This window comes from Nicotiana tabacum, chromosome 12, assembly GCF_000715075.1.
Source record: "Nicotiana tabacum cultivar K326 chromosome 12, ASM71507v2, whole genome shotgun sequence".
In the NCBI taxonomy this organism is placed as follows: Eukaryota; Viridiplantae; Streptophyta; class Magnoliopsida; order Solanales; family Solanaceae; genus Nicotiana; species Nicotiana tabacum.
The window spans coordinates 72,550,305-72,559,480 of record NC_134091.1 but is presented as its reverse complement, the minus strand read 5'-3'; the positions used below and the strand labels follow the sequence as shown (position 1 = coordinate 72,559,480).

The 9,176-nt window shown below is 34.3% G+C and overlaps 1 protein-coding gene across 1 annotated transcript; it reads right to left on the bottom strand.

Annotated features, from left to right (window-relative positions):
- Window positions 1–1,125: 1,125 nt before the first annotated feature.
- Window positions 1,126–8,967, bottom strand: LOC107826063 (uncharacterized). Its single transcript, XM_016653007.2, has 5 exons — window positions 8,678–8,967; window positions 7,295–7,451; window positions 4,686–4,736; window positions 4,362–4,454; window positions 1,126–1,487 (listed from the first exon to the last, which is right to left on the bottom strand). The coding sequence occupies exons 1-5, from the start codon at window positions 8,824–8,826 to the stop codon at window positions 1,410–1,412; spliced, it is 528 nt and encodes a 175-aa protein (XP_016508493.1). The 5' UTR covers window positions 8,827–8,967; the 3' UTR covers window positions 1,126–1,409.
- Between the last annotated feature and the right edge of the window lie 209 nt (window positions 8,968–9,176).

The following is a 9,176-nucleotide window of genomic DNA, read 5'->3' as shown; positions in this document are numbered from 1 at the left end:
TTCCCCTTTCAAAAACAGAAGCTTTGAATCACCTTCATTTTCACTGCTCTCATTCTCAAATTCTTTCAATGCACAAGAATTAATGACCGGCTATTACGTGCATGTTCAAGACAATCATCAAGTGAAAAACATTTCATAATGTGACTACTACTGTAAAGATAATCCTTAACAAGATCAAATATAGCAGGGTTTTTCCATGTCTTTTTTACAACTCCCTGATTTATTTAAGAAGCATAAAGTAACCTCATGTAAAGAGAAAGAAAGGAACCTATAGTCATGTTAACAGTTATGGAATTGGGAGAAAATGAAGTTATTCTGGCTGAAGAGCTGAATGAAACCATTGAACTTCTGGATCTTTTTCACATGCTGACAGGTATGAGCTTTAGATTTGGTGAAACATTAGAATTGAATCTAGTTTCTGATCGTGATGCTGATGTCAGCAACACCATCGAACGGAGAAGGCGTCAGTTACCCGGATAAATTTTTCTAGCCAAACTTGCTGGTCAATTCATTGAGAAATGGCGCGGGAGCCGACAACTCCGAGAAGAAGACGAAAGGAAAAAGAAAAAGAAAAACTTTACTTATTACTTTTAAGCTCAAAAGCCCATGTGTCGTGACTTTATTCATCTCTTTGACATGTATTAGGCGTGTACGGTCTTATTATTTTCACCAAATGTTGGTGAAGGGCCTAATAGGCACAATTGAGCTTGGGTTCAGGTGTCTAATAGGAACAACCTTTAGTTAAAGTATTTAAATGTAAAATTCGGGCAAGTTTAAGGGGTCGTGCATTTATCCAGCCTATACAAAAAGATTTAAAATGCACATATATAACAAAATTACTCATTGTGAACCCACTGACTCTAAATTCCGAACTCACTTCTACTTGGAATTATGACTGCTCTGCTTTAAAAAATTGTACTAGCACCTGCACCATTTATAATCAGAAAAAATGAATAGCACACAGCTGCTTATCCATATTTAGGAACTTGGAACAAAGTTATTTACCAAATTAATTGGGCAAATGGAATAAGCTGTAAGTTGGAAAATTAGGGTATGTGTTACTCTTTAGTTAATCAGTTTTAGCAAAGCACAAGCAGATACGACAATCACTCTATAAGTAATTCCTGAAAAGAATGAAGGGCAAGTTACAGGTTAAAGTTCTTTGTAGCTACAATTCAATTATCAATATTTATTTACAGCGTGTAAAGTGAAACTCCTAAATGAATGTTTGCAGTTCTTCTGAAAACTGTTAGGAGACAACGACATATCTGAAATACTTAAATGTGCAAAACAGGTAATAACAACGAAGGCAATTCAAAGGTGAAATGACATATCTGCAATTTTGGCCTGATCACCATTGTCAAGTATTTCAGGGACTGTAACTATAACCAGCAACAGCTAATCTAATGTCATGCTCGATATCCCCAGCCGGTGATAAAATGAATAGCCGTTGCAGTCATCAATCCCAACAATCCACCCGCAACAACCTGCAGTGGAAAGCTGTCCAGATTAAAGCTGTGTAGAGTTCACTCTTTGAACTTGTTAAGATTTATCATGTGATATGTAGGAAACATAAATCATAGATGTACTCTAATACAACATTGTGAAGTTCACTCTTGGAGTTGCATCCAATGCAGGATAGGAAACATTAGGTTGGTGAATTCTGAGATTTTCCATTAGCATTATTTCATATGACATCTTTTATATATACTAGTCTAAGGATACGCGCATTGCGCGTAAACCCTCTCTGAATGAATATAAATTTTTTTAAAAATTACATAAATATTATATGAAAATTTGTGTTTGACAAAGAAATAAAATTTAAAGAGAAAATTTAAGCTCCTGAAAATGATGGGTGTTGATCCGATTTAACTAACTCAACAAAGAAAGAAACTTTACCCCACAAAAGGTCCTCAGTTATCTCGGTTAATATATTCAACTTAAGATTTATTTCAGTTTAATAATTTTATTACTTAAACTTTACAGATTATCATGCTTCCTTTTTAGTTTTAGCTAGAACACATAACTTTTGAAGATTTAAGAGTTTTTTCTATAAAAAAAAATCTTGAAAAGCTATATATGCATATGCATTCTTAAGTTCATTTTACAAGACACAGCTGACCAACAAACTGACAAGACGCCTTTTTTTCTTCTTGCGAGTAAATGCAACTTGTTCTAGTTCTTTGACTAATACGAAATAATATATGAATTATTTCTAACAAATTAGAAAAGAATAATCACTATCATGAAAGTAGAATCTAGCTGCTATGCTTTGATTATTTCTACTCTTTCTTCATTTTGGAGAGAGCTTTCTTTTTTTGTCCAAGAAAATAACTATGCTTCCGAATTCTACATATATCGAGATTCATCCGGATGTTGTCTTTTTATGGAAGCTAGAGTCTATGATTATAATGAATTACTTGCAGTTGATGAATTCTGAAAGTAATATGTTAATATTATCCTATGTTAAAACCAGATTTAGAACTTATTCTTTCAGGCAATTTTTGCTAATGTTGTGTTTTAGTTTTCTTGTGTCTATAATCAGTTCATTATATAAATTCTAATTTAAATAGGAAGCCTTCCAACAAACAAATCAGGTTTTTAAGTCTAAGTCTCATTAAATTCTAATTTTTCATAACATCTGAAATTAGGTATTTGTTTCTCGATTCTCGTGTGCTTCTTCATAGTGTAGAATGAAGTTTGAATGTGTAAGTAATCGTTGTTAGTAATTTATTTTGAATTGTAGAAAAATAGGTATAATAGGTTTAACATTTGAATACTTGCATATCTAATATAGAAAACAATAAACAAATTCCATATATTAAAATTCAACATATAATTGTTCTTGAAGAATTTTTAACTCATTCCAAAGGAAAACAATAAAGGCCAAGTATGAAAACCAATGTTGCCGGTTTCTGTCTCCTTGTATCCCGAGCATGTGAAATCTTATTGTAGTTTATATTCCTCCAATCTTCAATCTCTTATTCTTAACCGGCGTATGTCGAAGTGGCAACAAGGTGGAGTTAGTGATCCTAAATATTATGACTTCTTACATAATTCAAATAAGAAAACATATAATAACTCAAATTTTATTTCATTTTAAGGGCTTTAATAATAGAAAAATAATTAAATTATAATTTTATCTAGCGTAAAATTATTTCTTAAAGGTTAAAAAAAGCAAAGGACATTTCGTTAAGGGGTTTTGTGCTTTTAATGTTATATAACTCTTTTGACACAGAATAAATTCTCAATAATATAAGAGTTATTGATGATCCATAAGTTTTTTTTACCATATTTTTAGTAATCTATTACCGGAAAAAGAATTGAAAACGTAACAAAAAAGATAAAGAACTGAAAAATTAGGAAGAAAAGATAAAAATACATACACAAACTTTACATCTGCACGCTGAAGGCATTTCATGAGTACAATTCTTTGGTTTCTTCATGTCTTATAATAGTTGCTACTCCAAATTTCTATCTACCAAGTCCTTTATTTTGTCAAAGTTTTGCATCTTGCAATATAACTAAATCCTATTATTTCCCAATGAATAATAAGAGTACCCAAATATTGTACATTTTGGTAAAAGAGTTCTAGACTAACGTGCATAGCCCATTATTTAGGACCAGAAATTATAATGATATAAGAGTTTTAGTTGAATTAAATTTCTAAATATTAGGGTTTCTATATAGTTGAAATAAGAAAAAAATTTATTAAGAAAATTTTTAATTGATTTCAAACCCCTAAATATTAGGATATATAATAAAATGACTATTTCATCTAGTGTGAAATCAATTTTTAAAGGGTAAAAAAGACAAACGACATTTCACTAAGGGGCTTCGTGCTTTTAATATAGTATAGGATAACTTTTTCTTTATGATATCGTGTAAGAAGAGAAAGGTCATAGTAAAACTTGATCTACTGTTAGAAAGACGATGGAAAAGAGGTGCTATCTGTAGTCAATTTACCATGAAGGATTCCGAGCTGAGAAGATTTTTCACAAGGACAGAGTGCATACACACACACATGTACATCATTATCATTCATGTGCACCCTACCCCTCCATCCCTCAGAAAAGAAAATGATCAAATACAATTCGGAAGCTAGCACAAGATGGTATTATCAAGTATTCACCAGTAATCAAATTCATTATATTTTGAAGGTGAAACTGATATTCCCAGACATAAGGAGAATGAAGAGAAGACAGAAAGACACAAGGGATAGAAAACAATGAAACAAGAATTAAAGGAAATTTGTGAACATGACAAAATGGGGTGGGGTAGGGAGTTAAATTTCAGAATGCTTTTATTGGATAAGCATTAAAGCCAAATTACAAGAATTTTTTCAAGATAAATAAGGAAACCTGAGGAGGAGTGTGACCAAGGAGTTCTCGTAACGGTCTGCTATCTGCAAGAGGATGTTCAGTAGGAAGTTCATATAAAATTTGATTCAGAACCTGAAAAGAAAAGGAAGAGAGTTTCAGCTGAATTTTGGTAATGTTTAAAGAAATTTGAGCAATTGAGTAACGTGCTATTCTAAAAGAACTGAAAGGATTGCAAGTCTCTGCTTGAGAATTCCTGTAGACAAAATGTAAGCAACACAGCATGCATGTAAGTTGATAAACATGACCGCATGCTTGTATGTCAAAGCACATATCCACATAGCAAAATCAATAGGAGAATCACACCTCTGCTTGACGTCCAGCCTGTAATCTTACACCTGTGGCGTCATACATGACCTGCCACAAGATTTACCAAATTAGAGATCTCTTGGTTACCAGAAATACAACAGAAGACCAAATGCTCAATTTCCTCATAAGGGAGTAGTATTAGATCATCATGAAAAAGGACATCTTTGGCCAGAAGACAGGACGGAAATACCAGCCTCTAAACTTACCCTTGGAAAATACATAAGAAGAATCTTGACTTACTATGAGGAACCAATTTGATCTAATGTTAATAAACCTTCTAGTGGTTATTCTTGCATCAAACAACCAAAGATAAGTATTAAATCTATCCCACCTTCCCGACAAATTAAGCTGAGCAAGAAAGTAAGATAAACTCTACTTTGGAAAAAATAAAGACCGGTGAATTTCATAGACATCTTGACCAACTCTAAGTGTCACATGCCGCCCAAACCAAAAGAGCACATGGGAACAAAAGGACCCTTCCCATTACCAGTAGTCAGGCCTGGCATTCATTTTATTTTAGGATCATTTTAACAGAGAAGGTAAATCTGATGGCAAGCAGTGACATCAACAACGAGGACCATTGCTATATCCTTAGGATCATTTTAACAGAGAAGGTAAATCTGATGGCAAGCAGTGACATCAACAACGAGGACCATTGCTATATCCTTCATAGATAGCTGGTAAGACTTAGCCCAATTTTAAGCCATGATCCACATCCTAGTTAGTCAACATGCAAAAAGTAACTTCAAGACTTATGGTCTTAAGTCAACTTTTATGGGATCTTGTTGAGTACATACTGAACTTGAGTTACTCTCTCCCTTTCTCTATCTCTTAATTCCAGAGTAGACATCCCCAATGATCAATCTGAAAGGTGGTATTTTAGATCTTTTATACTTACACATTTCCCAGTGTACCTGTCACCAGTATACAAGTCTAGCACAACCCCTACTCCAATCGAAGGAGTTTTTGTTTTCTTTTCACCAAAACTAAAAGCTTCAATTTTTTTGAACATTTCACCTGCTATTCAATAACTCAACAATGATACCAGAAGCTTAACAAGGTTTTAGATCTAGGATAGAGGAAATTTATCGTTGATGGTTTTACTTTTACTTTTCATTGAGCTTTATTCTTTCTCTTGAAAACATGAAAATAACTCTGTTCTTCATTGAAATTTATTTTATGCTAAATGATTAAGGTGTTACCACGCATATTAATATGCAATGTCGTAATATCAAAGATTCTGCAATCTTGTATTTGATAATGTTTATTCTAACCTTTTTATCTTTTTTATGTTATCCCCCCCCCTCAATATTTAAATATGTGCACTTATCAAAAGAAGTTGATTTTGACAGAAAAGTAGTATTTTTAAAAGCGACAAGTGTAGAAAACTGCCAACAACTTTCAGAACTTTAAGCACAAAGCGCAATTGAAATATGTGCTCTAGTGAAGTATGTATAGAATAACAACTACTATGCCTCAGTCCCAAACTAGTGAAGTATGTATATATATTATTTACTTGTTTAATAAGAGAGAAAATAATATTTAAAAATCTATAAATATATCAGAATAGGAATTGAAGCAATTGCAATTAAGGGAGTTATATGAAGTAAAAACCACATCAATCGTGTCAAAAAGTCATCTATGTGTTTGAGTTTCAGGTCCAAAGATGCAATTTAGTTTTTAAATTTGATTTAGATACTAGGTGTCTTACACTAATTTCTAATTTCCTACTCCTTATAATCAATATTTTTATCAATAAACATTTGCCTAACAATTAATCTATTGGTTTGACCATTAGATTATTTTTGGTGCCCACCTTTTCATAATATAGCTCATGGTCCTCACAAATTAATCATTTTTTTAAATATTTGTGTGCCAAACTTTAGCTATGATGCATGCCTTTGTTCTTCACACCTTGCTTCAGGACTCAGGCTTTGTTCTAGGTGCTACTAGTGAGAGTAGATACACTTCTTGCAGCTTGAGACAATTGCATGGTGTTCCCCTTTCTGCCTTTGTTTCCTTGTATAAATAACATGAGAGATTCAGATTTATTCATAACCTAGGTATTTTAGTGCTACAAAGTCAGAGATTTACAACATTTCAACCTTACTTTATTGCATAACGAAGAGTAGGATTCAATCGTTAATCTTAAAAAGTGTTTGCTAGTTATAAGGTTAGATACAATTACTGTGACTAGCACAGGTAAAAATCCCTTATTCAGGAAGAATATTTAAAAAGACTGCACACCATAATCCTATATAACTAATTCCATGAAAAATCCCTCTATTGTATACACTGGTACAATATCACTAGCAACCTGAGATGATATGTTGTTCATGAATCATGAATAACCAAACCAATACAACGAGTAAAAACTCTTAAGAGGAATTAATATATAAAATCTGAGTTTTCTGTTATGAGACATGTACCAAATCTTACAGGCACCAAATATTTACATTTGAGTTCCAGTGATGGGGCATGTACAAGCTGAGAACTGTTTCTTTCTAGAATGCAGTAAATGTTATACGTAGAAGTGGTGGAAGTCTAATAATGAGAGAGAGAGAGAGAGAGAGAGAGAGAGAGAGAGAGAGAGAGAGAGATTATACCACACACGCTAAAACCAATGCACAAGCAAAGAGCGCTTCCCCGAAGCCCTCCTGCAAACCAATAGCCACAGCTAGAGCAGTTACAGTTGCTGAATGGGATGATGGCATTCCACCAGATCCAACGAGTTGCTTAAGATCCCATCGTCTTTCCTTGTACCTGTAAGTAATCCTTTTTCATTACCATATTCAAAATGCCTGATCTCTGTCTAAATCATGTAATCCACTTGTAATATAAGCAGAGAATAGTAAAGCATAAATGTTGATATACCTTTGAAATGCCAATGAAAATTAAAAGGACACATGTGACAGTTAAGAAGAAATGTGGCAGACATAGATTCTACTCTCCTTTGCCTCCGGCTTGGGCAGTGTTGTGAAAAGCGCTCGCTTCAGCGCTTTAAGCGTGAAGCGAAGCGAGGCGGCCATTGTGTCGCTTCTGTAGGGTGAAGCGTAGCAGGTAGGTTGAAGCGTCCGCTTTGCCAAAAAAGCGAGAAGCGCTAGCGAAGCGAGAAGCGACGGAAGCGCTCGCTTTTGTCTTTTAAGTCACTGATAAATAAAAAAGCGAGTCATTTTTTACAAAATCAGCGAGCAGCAGAGCAAGCAGCGACTAGGGTTTCAATTTTCAAGCCCAGGTATGTTTTCTTCTTCTTCTTCTTCTCTGCTTAAAATAGCAGCGAAATGCCGCCAAATCTTTTTTCCCCTTCAGTTCTTCTTTTTCTCATTCTCTTCTTCTTCTTCTTATTTTAGATTTAAGTCCTTAAAATTGCAACGAAATGCTGCCAATTTTTTTTTTCCTTCAGTTCTTCATCTTTTGTTCTTAGTCTCACTGCCAATTTTTTTAGTATTGGCAGTTACATGTGTTGTATGCAGTTACATGTGCAACATGTGTTGTCTATGCAGTATTTATTTTAATATTTTTCTTAATTCCGCTTCACTTCAAAAAAGCGAGCGCTTCGCTTCTCGCTTCACGCTTTAAGCGAAAAGGGGCTTGTCGCTTTTCATCGCTTCACGCTCTTCACAACACTGGGCTTGGGCGTTTTGTACCGATCACCTTTGTCAAGTCCCTAACACTCTTCCTTAGTGCAACTGCCTCATTACTACCACAGAAATATCTATTTTAGAGACAATGTTCCTCTACCACAGAAATATCTATTTTAGAGACAATGTTCCTGGAGCAGGTGTGATCTATTATTCTTAATATTTTTTTCACATCTATATACATGATCCAACCCGAAAGCATTTAAACTAACGATCTGAATCAGAGTTAACAATGCCCAAGTTTAGAGATATCAAGCATCTTGCCAAACAATACAAAACCAACACCGTTCTTGAATACAATAAAACAGAAATTAGGGATCAATCAATAATAAGAAAGGGGCGGGGTACCATGAAGTGAAGAGCTTAATGGATTGGGCGAGAGCGAAAGCAATGAGAGCAGACATAAGGGGATAGTTAGTGAAAATTGAAGATGACCCAGAAGACGCCGTTGTCGTTGTTGCAGACGTTGTTATGGTTGTACCCGTCACCTTATCCATTTTCCCTCTATCTAAATTGATTTCAGATTTGTAGCTTTATTATGGATTTGGGTATAGAGAGAAAGTGGAAGCAACGACGAAGGATCCTCTCAAGTCGAGTCTTGGGATTCTTCTGGTCCTTCCTTCTTTGAGAAGTGGGTGCTTAAGTAAGAATTGAATAAAACAAGGGTGTTTCGGGGTTGCGGAAATTGAGGTTAGATCATCATAATCATACGACTTCATAGAATATTCTTTTGCACCAATTTGAGACTAATTTCAATAACCCAAGTTTTTGAAGGGCCTTAGGCAGAGCAACGTAACAGGAAACACAAAAGAAAAGTCGGGCCATTTTTAAGGTCACTGTTGAAGTT

What these genes read in the sequence shown, in the direction of transcription:
- LOC107826063 (XM_016653007.2), bottom strand. Translation starts at nt 8,826, where the DNA reads ATGGATAAGGTGACGGGTACAACCATAACAACGTCTGCAACAACGACA. An exon ending in AGGCTGGACGTCAAGCAGAG is followed by an intron (nt 4,455 to 4,685) that starts GTGTGATTCTCC and finishes TTTTCTTTTCAG; the next exon opens with GTTCTGAATCAAATTTTATA. An exon ending in TTGGTCACACTCCTCCTCAG is followed by an intron (nt 1,488 to 4,361) that starts GTTTCCTTATTT and finishes TTTCCACTGCAG; the next exon opens with GTTGTTGCGGGTGGATTGTT.